Source organism: Solanum stenotomum, chromosome 2 (genome assembly GCF_019186545.1).
Source record: "Solanum stenotomum isolate F172 chromosome 2, ASM1918654v1, whole genome shotgun sequence".
Classification (NCBI taxonomy): Eukaryota; Viridiplantae; Streptophyta; class Magnoliopsida; order Solanales; family Solanaceae; genus Solanum; species Solanum stenotomum.
Window position 1 is genome coordinate 67,734,709 of NC_064283.1, and position 19,882 is coordinate 67,754,590.

The 19,882-nt window shown below is 33.5% G+C and overlaps 1 protein-coding gene across 1 annotated transcript; it reads right to left on the bottom strand.

Moving 5' to 3' along the window:
* Window positions 1–12,900: 12,900 nt before the first annotated feature.
* On the bottom strand, window positions 12,901–15,757 carry LOC125855389 (disease resistance protein RPP13-like). Its single transcript, XM_049535109.1, has one exon. The coding sequence runs from the start codon at window positions 15,720–15,722 to the stop codon at window positions 13,122–13,124; it is 2,601 nt and encodes an 866-aa protein (XP_049391066.1). The 5' UTR covers window positions 15,723–15,757; the 3' UTR covers window positions 12,901–13,121.
* Window positions 15,758–19,882: the final 4,125 nt, after the last annotated feature.

The window sequence follows — 19,882 nt, forward strand, 5'->3', positions numbered from 1 at the left end:
AACATAAAGAAATATATTAAATAGGAGGGGGATAAGAAATAGTACCTTATGATGAAGTCTTCCAAACCAAATTGCAAACTTTTATTGAAAATACTCGAAAATATTACAACAAGGGAGAGAGAAACTAAAAGAGAGAGAGAGGGGTTTCTAAAACCTGCCTCCTACTAATACAAACTTCCTCTTATATAGAGGTTACAAAGCAGAAACGAATAATAAAGAGTGGCCCACAACTTTTTACATTGGCCAATAATCACACGATAAGACCGACAATCCCCTATGGCTTTCACATGGCCCTATTTTTTATTTAAGATGGCCGACAATACTTTCGGCTAATCTTTATAAAAGTAGCTTTAATTTTTTGGCCTCTTATGACATGTGACCAACTTTATATCTTGCCTTTTCCTTTATCGCCAGCTGTGCTTGCACTAGAAGATTCTTCTAGTTGTTGTTGATATTTCTTGAGAATAGTCTCAAGATCTATTTCTTCATCATCAATGTCTTGTCCTTCTCCAGCAATACATGTATCGTCTTCTTCGTTAGTATGACTGGCTGAAGCCATGGAAATATCATCTTTTATCTCAATATCAAGATTTTTCATTAAATCTTTCTTTACTTCTTCCATATATATGGCAATAGCTTCTGACTTAGAGATAAGCCCTTTCTTCATTTGAAGTTTTCTTGTAATTTTCTTGAATGGACTTAAGTCTTCTATGATAGACGATTCCATAGTAATAGCCTCATATTGACTAATTTTAACATTTATTAAATCAATAATCTCTTGGCCATGTAACTTGCCTTCAGGATTTTTCTGAAGTAATTTACTCCAGAACTTGGTGTAAAAAGTCCTCTGCAAACAAGGAAATCCTTCTGAAGTATTATTAACTTCTATTGACCATTTCATGATCCAGGGAATCGAAAATTCAATGAAGAAATACATCAAAGATATTCCTTCGAAGAATATATTTTCTTCCTGTAACTTTATTAATTTTGGGGATATGTCCACCCACTCTAAGTATAATTTCTTGTATGATTCTGGTAGGATTTTTACTGAAGGACCATATAAAGTCCACCATTTACAAAACCAATTTGGAATATGTCTGTCAAAAACATTATAACATATTTTAATGAACCACGAATGCTTTCTATTAGCATTTTCATATAACAGGACTTTATTAAATCCATCAATATAATCCCAATAATTGTACTTTACCGCAACTTTTTGCTCTGGGTGGATATAATCCAATTCTTTTAAAGTACTCATACCCCATTCTTCAGGTGCTATAGTCTTCTTTATAATTAATTTTGAAAAGTTATAAACTTTCTTGGTATTAGCAGGGTAAAAATGTTGAAATTCACACCCTGTAGATGAGAGTATTATCTCATAGTGCATTCTGTATTTGTATACAGTAGTTGTATAAGATACTGTATCCAAATATCTGGCCATTATCTGCCATGGCTCATTTCTCCATTTGAGATCATTCTCTTCTAGAAGAAGTATAACTTCTTTTTTGTCATTTATATCAAAAACTTCTATGTTCTCATCATCCATCAATATTGAGGAGTATGATGGTGGATCATTATTATTCAACTCTTTCTTGGATTTCATAAAATCCATAAATTCCTTATACATCGGGTGGTTTGTATCAATACCACTGGTTCCACTTGATGAAGCTGTTGAATTACTAACATTAAATGATGTTAGTATTCTGCTACCCTGTTGAGCTAGGATATGACCTCCTCTTCCTGGGTTGGTTCTTCCTCTTCCCCTCCTGGATGGAGGGGGCCATGTTGGTCTCATCCTGAAAAGAGAATAATTATTAGTCTAGATATTCTCTAGTAAGAAAATCAGGGAGACTATTATCTTCACCTTTCTTATACTGTATTTCAAAATCGAAAGGTGCTAAAAGAGCTTGCCATCTAGCAAACATTTGTTTAGAAACATCATGTTTACAGTCTTTATTGAACATAAATCTGGCAGCTTGGCAATCAGTTTTTATTAAAAACTTCTGATTATAAAGATCACCTTGAAATTTAAGAACACATTTAACTATAGCCAAAATTTCTTTAGCTATAGTAGCATAATTCTTTTGTGCATTATTCCATTTGCCAGAATAAAATTGAACAATATAATGACGCTTATTATCAGGACAATATTGGGTTAATACTCCCCCATAACCTATATCTGAGGCATCAGTTTCTACTGTTTTGGCCCAATTTGGATTTGCCAAAGTCAAACAGGGAAGGTTTTTAACCTTTCCTTTAATCTTTTTGACAGCCTCAGTATGGCCATCTGTCCAAGCCTTCGGATTATTTTTTAACCTGTCGTATAAAACAGCAGTATCTTTTGCCAAGTCTTTAATAAAAGGAGCAACATAATTAAGACTTCCAAGAAATCTTTGTAACTGAGTCTTATTAGTTATAATATCAGGAAACTTTGAAGCAAATTCAATACTTCTATTAATAGGGCTAATATTACCTCTTTCAATATTATGACCAAGGAATCTGACATTTGTTTTAAACAAAGCCATTTTAGGCTGGGATAAAACCAAACCATTTTGCACAATAATTTTCTTAAATAATTCAAGATGCTTAAAATGAGTTTCCACATTCTTTGAAAATACTAAAATATCATCTATATAAACAATTATAAAATTGCTATAAGGAATGAATATATCATTCATAATTTTCTGAAATTCTGATGGAGCATTTTTTAAGCCAAATGGCATAACATTCCACTCAAATTGTCCCATCGGTACGTTAAAAGCGGTTTTAAACCTGTCTGATTCATTTATCTGAATCTGCCAATAACCTGATTTCAGATCAAATTTAGAGAATATAATAGCATCATAAACTCTATCTAACAAATCCTTTTTATTAGGAATCGGATATCTAATCCATCTCAAAGCTTTATTAAGAGGTTTATAATTTATTACTAATCGGGGTGCCCCCCTTTCCTGTTCAGCATGTTTATTAACATAGAATGCCGTACAAGACCATGGTGATTTGGATTGCCTTATAAGGCCTTTTTGTAATAAAGAGCTAATTTCTTTTTTGCATAACTCTAAATATTCAGAGTTCATTTGACAAGGTCTTGCCTTTGTAGGAATATTATCCTCATTGAAATCATCTTCATATGGAAGACTTACAACATGCTTTTTTCTATTCCAAAAAGCGTTGGGATGATCTCCACAAATATCAAGAGAGAATTGATTAGCCAAGATTTTTATTTTATCTTGTAATTTGGGATTTTGTAAGATATTTTCAATTTCAATACTATTAATTTCTTGTTTTATGAAATTGACTTGGTTATTTTTTGAAACCAAAAGCTTAGTAGTTAAATCATTTATCATTCTGGTAAATGGTTTAGTGACAAACTCTAAAATAAAAGGTTTGTTATTCCAGGTTCCAATAATTTTATTATTATTCCAATGAGTAAGTGGGAAAATATCATTTATAAAAGGTACACCCAGAATAATTTGATTAGTGATATTTTTTACTAAAACAAAACTTTGAGGGACACAACTTTTCCCTTTACATATAAAAGCTTTGGGTAATTTGAATTCAATATTCATTTTGCTACCATTAGCAGAACGAAGGCTATGAGTTGTTTTATGAAAATATCTTGAAGGTATAAGGCCTTCTTGAATACAATTTAAATCAGCTGCACTATCAATAAGAGCAATAAATTCTTTTTTATAATTATAATCTATTAAAAGAGTTATTTTAGTATAAAACTTTTGAGAAGTAAAGGCTTTAAGGCTATATAAAAAGTCTGTCTTATTATCTTTAAAAGAAAGATTTTTTATAAAATCTAGATTATCATTTTCTCCTTCAAGAGAAGAAGATGATTCAGAAGCATATTTCTAAAGAAATTCCTACTAAAGAAGGTTCATATACTATGGCAGAAGTAAAGAATCTCTTATTAGAAAGGAGGAAAATGATAAGTTCTCCTACCACAATCAGTGATTTAAAGGAAGAGATTAATAATCTCAAAGAAGACATTATACGTCTTCTTTGAGATTACCCGTTGGATTACCCAAGTAATAGTAATAGTAATAGTAATAGTAATAATAATAATAGTAATAATAGTAATAATAGTAATAATAGTAATAATAGTAATAATAGTAATAATAGTAATAGTAATAGTAATAGTAATAGTAATAGTAATAGTAATAGTAATAATAGTAATAGTAATAATAGTAATAATAGTAATAATAGTAATAATAGTAATAATAGTAATAATAGTAATAATAATAATAATAATAATAATAATATATCATATATATTATTAAAAGTGGGAAGAAATTTAGGAAAAAGTTAAATTGTTGTTTTTCCCCTATATTAAATTAAAATGTTAAAAAAAAATTATTATTAATTAAAATGTTATAAAAATATCTAATTTATTAAATATTCTATCATTAATTAAGAATATCATACTAAGTTTTACAATAGTATGATTAATATGTATTTGAGTATACATAGATGAATTAATTTCCTTGGTACTGCCACTTATTTCAATACTCTAGAATGACTTATCATTTTCTCATACCAATTCAATGTTTTAAAGTTCTTTTCAACTTCTAATTAACAGTAAGCTTCAGAATTTTATAAATAGTCAGATCAGTGAATCATGCTAGACTAGATCCATTGATGTTCTCCCCCTCCTCTTCTTCTTCTAAATTCATCTTCAATGTGACTGGTAAGGGTTCCATTGATATTTCTCATATGTCGGCTCTCTTAATCATCTATTAACTTATTATTATGCATGATTATGAATTATTCTTGGGCTGCTAATAATTCTATCACGACATACATAGTTTCTTCCTTTATAATTGGACATAAAATATTAGTCCACTGTCTTCTTATGAAAATTTTAATTTATCGGTTATTTTTTCTTATTCAGATTAATTTGCTTTGTTTCACCTTTTTCATTTTGTATGCATATGATGACATGTATATTTTATTATTTTTTAAAAGTTAATTGGATTGATTTTACACATGTTTCTACACATAAGTTAGGCCTATATCAATTTTATATAATAATAAAGGTCAAACGTGCAAGGCACGTTCTCAAAACTAGTTACTCTAAAAGCAAATTCAGAACTCTTTAATATAAAATAAAAAGTTCTATTTTCTTCTATTACGTTTCTAAAAGCAAATTCCACATTCTTTTATTATAAAAAAAAAATTACTTTCTTCTATTAGATTTTCCTCTAAAAGCAAATTCCACACTGTTTAATGTAAAAAATAATAATTTGTTTCTGATATTACCTTTTCCTCAAAAAGAAAATATTTTTCAGAACATCTTCTAAAGAAATGCAAGAGTCAAAGAAGTTGTACTGAAAATATGGTTTCCTATGAATATTTAGTGAAAACTAGAAACAAGTAGCACCAATAGCATGGAATATTTAATTTGCATTGATGGAGAAACTCGGAAAAAATAGAAGATGGGAAGATATACAATAATAGAGAGGCTAGATACATATATGGATTCAATTTTGAGAATGAAAGTTCTAACCACATTCCTTTTATTTGGAATGTTTTTGTTTAACAGTTTTGTGAGAAGTGAACCAAACACCAAAGAGATTAACCATATTTGCAATGTCAATAATGTGTATGATAAGAGTGGTCCATTTGCACTAAGTTTGGCTTATGTTGTTGAAGCATTACAAAATGTGACACCAAATCAGTATTTAAAGCTTAAAAAATCAGACAGGGGAAAAAGTGTTAAAGTAGAAAGATGATAGAGTTTGAGGTTAATGGTAAAGAAAAGTATATATTCTCTGCTAACTGCAAGCCAAGACTTTAAAATTGGATGACACAAGTTATACTCCAGGCATAAATTACACAAGTTATGTCTTAAGACAGAAATTATGTCCCAAGGCACAAGTCCCCCCGGGGCAAACAACAACATTGAAATTCTACAAGTGGGTTTGGAAAGGGAAAAATTAGAGGTGTCAAAATTGAGACCAATTGTAGGTAATCCGCCCATAATTTTAAGGGTTGGGCTCAAGATAATTTGAATTGGTTTCAATCTCAATTCTCAATTCATTCAAGTCCTAACCCATTTTAAGAGAATTCTCAATTGAGCCTAATTTAATCTCCAATTTCAACTCGTTTTAAGACTCTTTATTTACATTGATATAATATATATTACTATATTAAAGACATGAATTACTATCTATTTTATAAATGTTAGGATTTATCTATACATGTGTAACTTCTTTTTTAAAATTTTATTTAGTTGAAATTCAAATTGTGGTTATAAAACTTAAATAATAATATATTAAAATTATTGAGATTAAGCGGGAGATTGGACGGGTCAAGAATTAACCCATTTTTTAGCCCATTGAAGCCCAACCCATTTGAGCCCAAAGTAAACTTGGGCAGGTCAGGACTCAACCCAATTTCAATTTCAACCCATTTTAATATCTCCAATTTCAATCCAACCCGCCCATTTGACACCCCTAGGAAAAATGTATTCAGACCGTACCATTTTAATAGTTTACTTAAAAGAATGTGTCTTGTGTGATTCAACTTGTAAGATACGTTTCCAACTTATAAAGGAACAAATCGTATTTTATTATTCCATCAAACAATGAGCATAGTTAGAGTTAACTGTGTAGGGTGTGATTGAAGTTTGTTGTTATGAACCAAGTCCGACCCAATATGAATACCAAGGTCACTCAAGTAGTTTTGGGCCGAGAAAAAGCAATAGGGTCAGGTTAATTTGGGATCCGGATCGAGTAGTGAATGTGAGAATGGTTCCATCAAAAGGGGTAGCGGTCACTGATTTAGGGATTATGCATGTTGAAGAAAATGTTTGTCATCTCCTCTTCTTCTAGAGTCTAAGTTTCTCATCTCTATTCTTCTTCTATCTTTAATTACTCGTTATTTCAATATTTCCTTTGCAATTCGATAGTTTGATTATTGCAATTAGAATCTTAAGATTGTAATCGTGTTCCAGTGCTCTTATTAATATAGTGAGGATTTTGGTTTGTTACATTGGTGCTTTCATCTACGTACTCTTACGGAAGTGGTGGTTTTAGATCGATTTAGTGGCGACGCTGATCCAGAGGACTGGATTTATAGAGCGGTGCGGTACTTCACTTTCATAGGCTTCTCTGAGGAACACTGGCTGCCTCTTCCTTCCTTCTATCTTGATGGTGAGGCCCTTGAGTGGTTCCATTGGATGTTTCACAACGAACAATTTTTTGATTGGAATCATTTTAAGAAGAAGTTATCCCTGCGTTTTTGGAAACCAACTGATGCAAAGTGCCCTGTGGTGGACGCTCAAATTTCCAGAATTCTTGCCTTGCTGCAGAAGATCGAGGACAAATATTGATTTATATCTGCACAGTATCTAGTAGAGGATGCCGGGATTAGTGCTGCTACAGTCCTTAACAGTGAGATTGCTTCTCCTTTGGCCGAAGAAAACTCAAGTCGTGTTGATAATGTCGAGAGTCATCCAGAATTGTTTGGCACTTCTATCGTTGAACATTCAAGCCTTGGGGACAATCTGTTCGACGAAAAGTCTACCAGAGTTTTCACAAAAGAAGTACAGGAAACTTCTTCCGCCTCTAGATTTGTAGCTGATTTGGAAGATATTCAGCCACTCAAGTCTCTCAACGAATTTTTTCGTAGTTGCTGCCCTAAGGTAGTCGCAGAGGTGCAAACCGAGACTCTAATCAAAAGGCTTGATGAAGAATCTGTAGGCCCTGAACACAGCGAAGTCCAAGTGTTCGATGAATGTTCCCCAAAAGAGATGTCAAAGAGGTACAATACTACTGCTACTTCGCTGGATTATAGCTCTAGTAAACATAAAGCATTTGAGACATTTGGTGACAAATATCTTCCGAAGTTTCCCTTGGAGCTTGAGACTATTAATGATCTATATCTCGATAATTATTTTCTAAAAAATGAGGATAACATTCCACCAAGTAACATGCCTTCGAACGAAATGATGCTTCTTGTGGAGCGTGGAATGTCTACTGAAGAATTCAATGTTCACAATATTTTATGTCAATTTTCATTTAATCCTAATATGATTTCCTCTATTGTTGTTGTTCATGGAACTGTGACGAATCGTTGTGTATGGGATCTGGAAATTAGTTTCAACTTCATGGATCCAACAGGTTATACATATACAACGAACTTGGATCCATTACAGTTGTTGGGATATACTAACAAGTTTTGTTTCATTGCTTATGCTAACTTTCTGACTCAAGTGTGGGATCTCAGACAACAAAGTGTTGCTAAGTGGGATGTTGCAGATGAGATGGTAATGATGGAATCAGAAGTGCATGATATATACTCTGAGGTGAATCGTTTATGTGATGACAGTTCCATAAGAGTTGCATCACGGGAGATACTTGCACATTTGGATATTATATGTCTTCCCAAGTTATTTTGATTTCTACAACGACTATTAGCACAACTCACAGGAGGGCTACAAGGCTGCATCAAGTCCATGACGAAGTTGATTGAGCATCTGTTGCGTAATTTCTCTACGCTTAAGGATATCACGATTTTCTTTGGCGCACAGGGCTTACTAGCTAGTTATGCTACAGGTCCTGCCCTTGAATTTGCGCATATTCTTGTTGGATATGGTGCTGATGAATTTATTATTCTGATAATGCATGACACTTTGGAATTGGGTGATAAAACTGTTGACTTCCCTCCCAATTTTCCCTGTATGAATTTGCTGCACTACAAGCTTGTGAAAATAATCATCGGAGTTTGGCTATGATTTATAGTGAGGTTGAGTTGGTTAAAGGTGCTTCAATTGTTGATTGTTATGTTGTTCACAAGTCAGTGCTCGTTGAGAGTAAAAACACTTCTATCTTGGTTAGTTGTGGAAAGTTTAAAACTATAACAAGACTTATGTGTTATCTTGCCCATTTCGGTGGCCATAGAAGTGTTGAAGAGCACACTGTGGCACAACAGATTCAACTTGCAGAGCTTGGAAAAGCATCTGGTGCAGCAATGAGAACCTCTCTCCTCGCAAGCTCTCAAGCCCTTCTTGTTATAATTCTGGAACAGAAACATCATTATATCTTCCTTCTCTGTGAGACACCCATGGAGGTAAACAAGAAGTGTAGATTGAGGGATCCTGAATCATTTTTCTATCTCCAATAATCTTATTGCTATAAAATAGCATGTATTACCTCTGCTCATAACTCGGTTAATATAAAAGAGAGAATGACAATTGTTTGGCTTGGCAAAAGAGACCAGATGGATTTTTTTTAGAATTGTGGCCTCTGTTATAATTATTGGTAATATGGAATTCTCTGAAGGCAATGAAATTGTTTCCTCAATTCTGCAAGTTGACAGTGTTTGGTTTCAACTTCGCACCACTATCACAGCTCTCTACAAACACTCGAGTCTTGGAAGAATCAATATTATATTGTCCATGTGGCTCTACTCGAACCTTGAGGACAAGGTTCTTATTGAGGACGAGAGTATTGTTATGAACCAAGTCCAACCCAATATAAATACCAAGGTCACACAAGTAGTTATTGGCTGGAAAGAGCTATTGGACCGAGAACAAGCAATAGGGCCAGGTTAATTTGGGATCTGGGTCGAGTAGTGAATGTGAGAATGGTTCCATCAAAAGGGGTAGCGGTCACTGATTTAGGGATTATGCATATTGAAGAAAATGTTTGTCCTCTCCTCTTCTTCTAAAGTCTAAGCTTCTCATCTCCATTCTTCTTCTATCTTTAATTACTCGTTATTTCAATATTTCCTTTGTAATTCGGTAGTTTGATTATTGCAATTAGAATCTTAAGGTTGTAATCTGTCACGCCCCGAGCCTACATCCTGGACTTGGCCGGCACTCAAAGACCATTGTTGGCCCCCAAGCGAACCCTTGGCCTGGCTTTCTTAACTCAGCGAAAACCTAACTCAAAGCAATGCAAGGTTATAAAACAACCCAACTGATAATATCTGGCCAAAAGGCAATTCGAGTCTCAAAATAGAATGTTATATATATACATAGATGAGAGACTCAAAACTGACTGACTGACTGTCTATGAAGCCTCTAAAATACTGAAATGGATGTTGGGACAGACCCCGCAACATCCTAATAAAATAAAACTAAGAGAACAAAATAATCGAGTCCTCCGGAAAGCAAGGAGGCTCACCACTGACTATGGAGTGCTCAACTGGATCAACGGCGTGCTGGATATTGATCCTGGGCACCTGCGTCTGCAACATAATAAGATGCAGGCCAACTGGCATCAGTACATGGAATGTACGAGTATGCGAGCTGGGAAGCTAAACCACAACTTAAGCTTGAAAATAGTGCAAGAGAACACTTACCTTGGCTCTGTTCGACTCATGAATGACTGAACTCAATATATAAAGCAATAAGACACATGCAATATATAAAACTTGTAAAACAGTGTAAACAACTTAGCTCGTTAATGATAAAACAATAACAACTCAACTTTACTTATATAAAAGTAATATAAGTTTTGTGGGAGATTCTTTAACCGACAACCATCATTATGAGCCCTAGTGGTGATACAACGTTTTACCTCACGTTGCCCAAGGACCATCCTATATCTTCCCGTGATATAAGACCTTACTTTAACTTAGTGGATCCACTAGCTTAATCTTACGTGATCATCTAAAAAGAATGATCCGTCAAGTCCCATGTTGGCGCATGGTTCTTATGGAGAGTTGAGTTAATATGAACTCGTGTCCCCAATTCAGTGCTCAATACTACTCCCAAAAATACTTTGGCTCATAAGTGTTTTAAACACATCTTTCTTTAGTTGAGGTAATTACTCAAAACTTAGCCCAAAGGCTCTTTTGGAAAACATGGTTTTCCTCTTACTCAAATGTAAACGCATTTATAAACTTCTTTGGGAATACTTAGTTCCCTAATAGGTTTTGAGAAATGACCTCAACTTTAAACTCTTGACTTAACTTGAAACTCTATACTCTTTACTCAACTTGAAACTTGAGCCTTAAAATGAAGTTAAAACGTTCAATAAAGACTCTTGAAAAACTCTAAAGACTTGACTCTAACTTCACTTGACTTTGATCCGAACTTTCCTCGAATTGGATTATGAATTCAAGGGTAACGATCTCATGTTTATGGATGAGTTCTTGATGTTTAGACGTACTTTGGAGTGTTGGAAACAACTATGAAACATAGGTACAATACCATGGAACATGCATGAGAAGGTGGGGAATGAAAGGGGAAACTTGGCGTCCTTGGCGCTCTGCAAGGCGCGGAGCACCAGCCCTTGAAGATCAGAAGGGGCCTGCTGGCACTCTGCTAGGCGCGCCGCCCCAAGGGGAAAACCTCAGAGACCCTTTTGGGGCGCACTGACAGGCGCGACGCGCCAGCTCTTTTCCCAGAAAATCCGACTTTCCTCCTTAGTTTCTCCAACTCTAAACCCTCCCAATAACAAAGGTTTCAGCCCCAGACATTTAGAAGCACAAAATCCCTCAATATACAAGAGATTCAACTCAACAACACAACCAAATCATATCCCACATCAACAAGACTTTTCAACAACACAACCAATCCTTTCTTTCAAAATTTAAAACAAGTTTGGTGTGTGGGGGAAAGAACCAACCCCACACTATGATCTCACATACCTAGTAGGGATCACCCCCGACGATATCCAGGATGATCTTTGACGAAACTTTGTTTGATCTTTTCTTTCTCCTCTTCTTCTCCTCTTCTTTCTCTCTTCTCTCCCAAGCCCTAGCTCTCACTCTTAAAAAAAGCAAAAACTGATCTAAAAATAAGCCTAACACCTCAATAAAACCAATAGAAATTATTTGGGAAAAGACCAAAATACCCTTAAAATTTCCGGACGGAATCCCCTATGACAATAGCCCAACTTCCAAAGGGCATATCTCACTCATACAAACTGGGAATCGAGAAAAATTGACGGTGTTGGAAAGATCGTCCCACGAGATTCGCAAACATAACTGGAACTACACCTAAATCATCCTGAGCTAGGATTTATGACTATTCAAAGTTGGCCAAAAATTCACTTTTTTCCATACTTAACCAAATTTTCCAGATTTTTAAATTCTTTCCAAAAATGACTATTTCCAATTCTAAACCTCTTCATAGTTATTTCTAATTGTCGGATGTTACATAATCGTGTTCCAGTGCTCTTATTAATATAGTGAGGATTTCGGTTTGTTACATTTGTATTAACTAGAGGTAGTTGATATAGTGGGCAATAGAGGTATTGCTTTGGCTCTCTCTGTAATAGGGGTGTTACAGGTTGTAGGATTAAGAATCCTTGCATGTTTGATTGGAATCTGTATTCACTCGTTGCTTGAAGATAGTGAAGACAGTTGAAAAATCATGTTGGACAGGTCGTGGTTTTTCTCCCTTGAGCAAGGAGGTTTCCACGTAAAACTCCTTGTTTTTACTCTGCATTTTAGTTTCCTTTTACTGCACTTTAGTGTAACAGCGACCCGGTCCCATAGCACGTGGTGGACTCGTATAAACTAACACTGACCCATTAAAAAAATAACTCACCCGCACTCTACCCATTTTCCTAACCCGACCCATACCCTTACCTTTGATTTCAGAGAAGTTTTAGGTATTTTTTTCTTATTAGTGTAGGGAGATTATCTTTTAAAGCCCTTCTGTTAATGGGCAAGTTTAAGGACTTATTAGATTATGGTGTCTGTTTGGTTCTTTCACTCTCAAAAGAAGATTAAATACCCCCAAAACAGTTCAAAAGATGCCTAATTGATTTTCTTATAGTCACTAAATATATTTTGATGTATAATGACTATTGATTGGTTAGCTGCTTTAGCTTTCAGCTGTTTTGTAACGGCGATGACATAAATTAGTCATTTATAATAGCTTAACGGCATATTTGAGCCTTTTTTCCCTTAATTAAATCATCACAAAATCATTTTAGCATAGAATCCCCAAAAAAAAAAATCTGTTTGAACCAAATTCCACACACTAAAACAAGCCAAAAACAGAAAAAATGAAACATTCGAAAACCAAAACAAAAAAAAGAAGAAGCTGAATTGTTGAAATAATCCAACTTGATTGATGCTTTGACAAACCAACTTGATGCAGGTGAATGTCTTCAAGTGACAGCTTCATCTCCTGTTTAACACAAATATTATTTATATAAAAGAAAAATGAACAAAGATATGTAGGATTGAGATTTGTTAGTATATTTACCTTTCCTATTATAGACCACATATAGGCTTTTGGAAAACTTCACCATGTCTTTCATTCTCTCTGGAATCTCCTTCAGGTGTAGACAATCACAGATATAAAGACCTTTAATCAGAGGCATCGCACTTGTGCCTAAATGCCATCTTTCTAGCCTCCCAAGACTAACAAGACGAAGGAACTCTAGTTGACTGAAGCTGTTATCATTGCAGGTTATATCCTTTCCTTTATAAGCTCCTCTCAATTGGAGATCCCTTAGGTTTGGCAACATTCCCAAATTAGGCATCGGATCTTCTATCAGTTCTGAGTACTCAAGAACCATCATTGTGATGGAATTTGAAAACAGATCAGGCAGTTTCTCTATTCTCCCATATAAGAACAATTTCTGGAGCTTTTCACAACAATTAACAAATTCAAGAGATGGGAATGGTCCATCACCAGGACACGACAATCTGAGAGTGCTAAGGTTTTTCAAGCTGCTAATGTTGTTTAGGGAGTAAAAGTTGCTAATATTAATCATGCTTAATTCTCGAAGATTGACTAAATCAACAGGGTCAACATCTTTCCACTGATCACAATAAATGTCTTTAAGAACTTGAAGACTTGTGAGTTTGCTTATACGTTTCAAAGGTTCTGAATATGGAGCAACTAAATGTCTTAGATTTATTAGGTCAGCTGTTTCGGGAGGTAGGTGGCATGAGAAAAAGTTACTCTTGGCATGAAGTGTCTGTAAATTCTTGAGGTTGCCAATGGAAGGGGGGATATAATTGACACCTCTCAAGTGTAAGAACTTAAGGTGGTACAAACTTCCTATGGCATCAGGTGTAATACCAACTTCAATATCCAAGTACAACACATATAAATGTCGGAACACACTACTGAACTTTATAAGACTCGTGTTAGAAAAATCGTGATCAAAGAACATAATTGACCTCAATTTCAAGTTAGAAAGATCAAGTGAGAGGTACCTTTCTCCTTGACTATGAATGGCATGTCTGATACATGAGGAGGATATGGAGTGGTATCTTGTATCATAAATGTCAAAGAAGTTTACCTCCAATGCCTTTTGTATGGCAAGATCACGAAGTAAATCATGAACCCTACATTCAGTAACTTTTTCCCAAAATGTTTTAGCTACTTGAACCAAGCTTCGTCTTATCAGCTCATTCAAGAAGCCTTCAGCGACATCCTCCATTCTTTCTTCTCCTCTTGGTATGAAACCCTCCGCCATCCACAACCATATTATGTTTTCAGCCTCGAGCGCTTTATCTTCTGGAAAAGTACCAAAGTATAAAAAACACTGCTTGAGCGCAGTTGACAAATCATTGTAGCTTAATGATAGTATGTTGGAGATTTCAATAGATTTATCTTCAATAATGTTCTTCCAAAGGTGATCTTTCACCTTTTGCCATTCGTCTAGCCCCCTTTTATGCGAAAGTAGTCCACTCAATACAACAATTGCAAGAGCTAAGCCTCTACACTTCTCCACCATATCCTTAGCTAGACTTTCCATTTCTGGAACCATTGCTCCAACATCAAGAAGTTTCCTACAAAAGAGATCCCAACTTTCTTCTGGGCTTAGGAAACGAAGTTTATGGACAAAACCTCTGTCGTCTGCTCTTTCAGCGACATCCACTTTCCGCATGGTAATAATAACTCTGCTGCCATTCTTGCTATCCGGGAATGCTCTTTTCAAACTCTCCCATGCTTCTCTCTGCCATACATCATCAACCACCACAAGGTATTTGCGTTCTTTCAATAGATCATGATGGTAAATTTCTAGATCTCTTTCTGTCATCCTTTCCAACAAATCTAGAGTTTCCTTGGTGCGACCTTGGATGGATTTTATGATAGTCTTAAGAAGATCCATTTTGTTGTACTCTTGAGAAACACATATCCAAGTGCGTGTAGGGAAGCTAGAGATTATATTGGGACTTCTGTAGAGATTTCTTGCAAGAGTGGTCTTGCCTAATCCGCCCATGCCATAAATGGAGACGACGCTTCTAGGAGGCTCTGCTTTGAGAAGTTGAGCTAGCAATGTTTGTACAACATCCTGAAAGCCAACAAAAATGTGATCCTCATCTACATATGAGGTAGTTCTCCTCAATGTTCTAACCTGATTGCTTGGCCCTTCTCCAGCATTATTATTGATATTTGTAATACCATATGTCTCTCGCCTGCGAGAGATATCTATGATTCTCTGCTTGAGTGATTGAATCTCCTCTGCGACATTGTAGAATTTCTTCTCCTTCCTACATATGCAAGCACAAGCCTTGAGACGACTAGCACCTTTACCAGCCTCGAAACTGTATGTCTCGAGTATAGCGACAGCATCATTCGCAACAGAATTGATTTCAAACACCCATTGTTGAACTCTTTGATCTCCGCATTGCTTTTGTTCTGCATCTCTGAGGAAAGACTGTATGAAGAGTAGCTCATTTCTCAGCCATCTAACTTCATCTCTCAGATTTGTTCTCAGTGAAACTTGTTGTATTAGGAAATCACCCAATTTTTGAACTGCAAATGACACAAAGGCATCAGCCATCTTTAGGAATATGGATATTAATATTTTTTGTAAAAGGTAAACTGTGTATGGAATTAATATTGAGAGTTTGATAAGTGATGAATAATGTTATGATGGAATTCAGTATTTAAAGCTTTAAAAATCCGACAGAGGAAAAAGTGTTAAAGTAGAAAGATGATAGAGTTTGAGGTTAATGGTAAAGAAAAGTATATATTCTCTACTAACTGCAAGCCAAGAATTTCAAATTGTATCACATAAGTTATGCTCTAAACCATAACTTCAATGTAGTGGCGAAGTCAAAAGTTTCACTAAGAACATTCAAGTGTCCAGTTATGTGGCTACGCCACTGCTTCAGTCGCACAAGTGGTGTTTTTAAGACAAGAAATTATGTCCCAAGGCACAAGTCCTGGGGCAAACAACAACAACATATCCAATGAAATCTCACAAGTGGGGTCTGGAAGGGCAAAAATGTATGCAAACCATTTGATTACCCTTGAAGGTAGAGAGGATGTTTTAGATGATCACAATAAGTCCCCTAGGGCTAGGACAAACATTATTTTAAAAGTTCTATCCAATGAAATTAGATTGCAATTAAGGATATTTTAGTCAATAATCTTTGATCTTTAAATAATAGATACCTTTCTTTTCTTTTTAATTTTCCTTGTTTGGGGAATCTATAGGAAAAAATGATGAGCAAGGCTTCTCAATTCCATAAAGATTTTGTAAGATCTTGAAGGTCAAGTTCTCAAAATTGATTGGCTAAAAACGAAGTTTAATTTGTTTTGAATTTGGTGATTTCTCAAAAGAATTGGAAAGTTGAGGAGACTAATAATATAAAATTTGAGATTACGAACTTGGGTAAAATTCGAATTAGTTTTGGCCTGAATTTTTAATTTTAGTTCGTTTAAATTCAAAATTACAGACGAATTGTATCAAAAATCGTATGATAATCATACAATGACGGATGAGTTATATGTAATTGTTTTTTAAGTTTGGTATGTTTAGTTGTACTTCTTTTTTCTGGTCCCCACTCAGTGTCCGGTACCTGCGGGAGCCCGACTATTCCAAATTCGCGCCGCGTAGGGCCCATTTGAGGGGAGTGCTCTCTACCAAGAATTTTTCCATACCGAAAATTCGACCTCGAGACCTGAGAGAAGCAACTTCATCCACTGCAACATATGTATTGCTGTTATATTTAGTTTGATATGAATGTTGTTATAGTTGCATTAGATTTTAAGTAACCAGAGTTTCATACAAAATTTATATAGTTATATACATATTTCATACCAAATTTATATACTTTTTATACACAAAAATTATGAACGAAATTCTAAGCTTTAAGTGGTATATATATTTATATCCTGCTATGTTCAAAATTCTTCTGCTACTTTTCATAAATATGAGTTTTATTATCATATCATCCTATCTTATTAAAAATGAAAAGTTTCGAAATGAAAAGTTGAATTACCATTTTACCCCTACACTAAATTATATTATTATAGAATATAATTAATTAATAAAATCATTCTATTCAATACTACTCGAGAATAGAAGCATACATATTTAAAGTTTAACAACAATCAATCAAGTATTTGAGTATACAAACGGGTGGATTAAGTTTCATGCAATTGCCACTTATTGCAGCATATTCAATGCTCTAGAATAACTTTTCATCTTCCTAACTAATTCAATGTTTGGAAGTTCTTTTCCACTTCCAACTGTAGCTTTAAAATTTTATAAATTGTAAGATCATTAAATTTATTGAGGTTTTCTTCAATATAACCGGTCCTTCTCATCTCTTTCTTCTTTTTCTTTATTTATCTTCAATGTGTCTGTTAAGGAGTTCCATTGCTATTGTTCATATATGGTCTCTCTTAACCATATGTTTAAGTTATTAATTATGTCTGATTATGAGGGATTCTTGGGCTGCTAATAATTATGTCACGACACAAGGGGTAGCAGATGCAGTTAAAAATGCTACTGACATGAACAAATGAAAAGTATATATGTGCATATCACATAGTGGACGTCTTTTGTTCAACATTTAAGTTGCTAGCTCTTGCTTTTTTTCCTTGTTTTTATTTAGTTAATTAGGTTCGAGTATTACTCCATTGAAATGTTTGTGTTAGTTGCAAGAATGTTATGGCTTGCTAATTTCTTTGATTTTATCTAATAATAATATTTGATTCTCCCGACTTTTTTATCACACTAGCATTATTAATCACGTGAAGTAGGAATCAAAATATATATGTTGATTTTGGTTCATTTGTGGAATTGTTTTTTAAATAACCCTTATGAATTATATTTATTAAACTACCCTCTTTAATTAGTTCGAGAGAAGAGTATTGTGAAGGATCTAATTTCTTGTAACGACTGTAATTGCATTTATATTGGATTTTAAAATTGTATGTTAAGTCGTACCACATAAATCTAAATCTTTATCTTGTCTGTGCCAAATAGAGGGCATAGTGAAACTTGGATTTTGATTACCAGAAAGTAGAAAATGGAAGAGCTACGAAATTTAGGAGTCGAATAAACAATCGTTTAGCCTTCCAACAACCCCAATAATACCAAATAAAATACAATCTCAATAATACCAACTCCTCATGAAGCATTCACACAAAAACAACATAATTAACAATTGGTTAAAAAGACTAAGATGATATATGTCATGTCAATTAAATGTTCATGACTTTTGGACTTACTTAGATTAAATTTTTATTAAATATCTAATTTAATAATAATTATCATCTATCAACAACAACAACAACAACAATTTCTACATAAATTACTCAACTTTCCCTCTTTCCATAACTCCTCTCATAAATAATATAATTTATGTAGATAAAATATTATCTTTTATGATAAATAAAGAAATTTAGTAGTTTAAAAATGTGCAAATCTACATGGTTTGTTAGCTTTAAATTTTTTTTTCTATTTTTCCTTTATTTATTATTATTTTCTTAATTTACTTTAAATATTCACATTCATAAACTCATATCTAATTGCCTATTCAATTTTTATGCTCTTAATATCCATACTCTCATCTTTTCATATTCATAACCTTTAAATATTTAATTTAAAACTTTAAGATATCTTTTGGTATTCCTTCATTTCTATTCATATAAATTCAACTCTTTTATTTCATGAAACCCCTACCAAGGTTATCATTTTTATTATATAGCTAAAGTAGATGAAGAAGACTCTTGAATTTTGATAGGATATGGAAGAAGGAGTCGATAAGAACTCATAAAATTATGTACTTTACTTTTTATTTATTTTTCCATCTATATTATTATTAAATACGCCCTTCATTTGGTGTTCTTCTATTACGTTTCTCTCTAAAAGCAAATTCCACATTGTTTAATGTAAAAAAAATTAGTTTCTGCTATTATTTTTTCCTCAAACAGAGAATTTCACATTCTCTAAAAGTTATATCAACGCTCTTTAAAATTCTATATTTTCTAAATAAAAGAAATTAAGGGACATTTAACTAATCGCAAACATGAATTTTGATCAAAAGTAAAACAAGATGATTCTATTTTTCTTCTTTTTCTTCTCAAATAATATATATGAACTACATTTTTTTTACTAATTATTAATTCAAACGAGCATAATACTCTATGGTTAATTTTGCATGTAAATCAGGAGAAAAAAAAACTCATTTCAGAAACTCTACTTAGTTATAACAAGCAACAAGCAGTTAGTGAACTAATAACCTAATAAAACTATTCAACATACGTAATTTATTTATAAAAATGATTAGTTAAAGTTGATAATGTACAAGTTTTTAAAAATATCATTTTTATAAAAGTAAAATCCTTGTGCAAATGTCAAACAAAACATTTTATCAATCATTTTTACTCATGCAAAACTGCAACAGAGTGATTAAATAATTTTACTTTTTTTTATATTTGTAAATTGTAATTTATTCTATATATTTATGGAGCAATTTGATAACACTATGTTTATGGAGTAATCTTATTCATTATTTTCTCGTGGCTCTTACATTTTTATCCTTCTCTCTCCTTTTTTTTTAATTATTATTTATACTATCTAAATAATAATCCTTGCAAATATTAATTGATGATGAAAAAGACTAGTAGGCGTGAATATCCACAATAAAGTAAATGATAATTTTATTTTAAAAATTATCTACTATTAGTATATTTTTTGTGTTG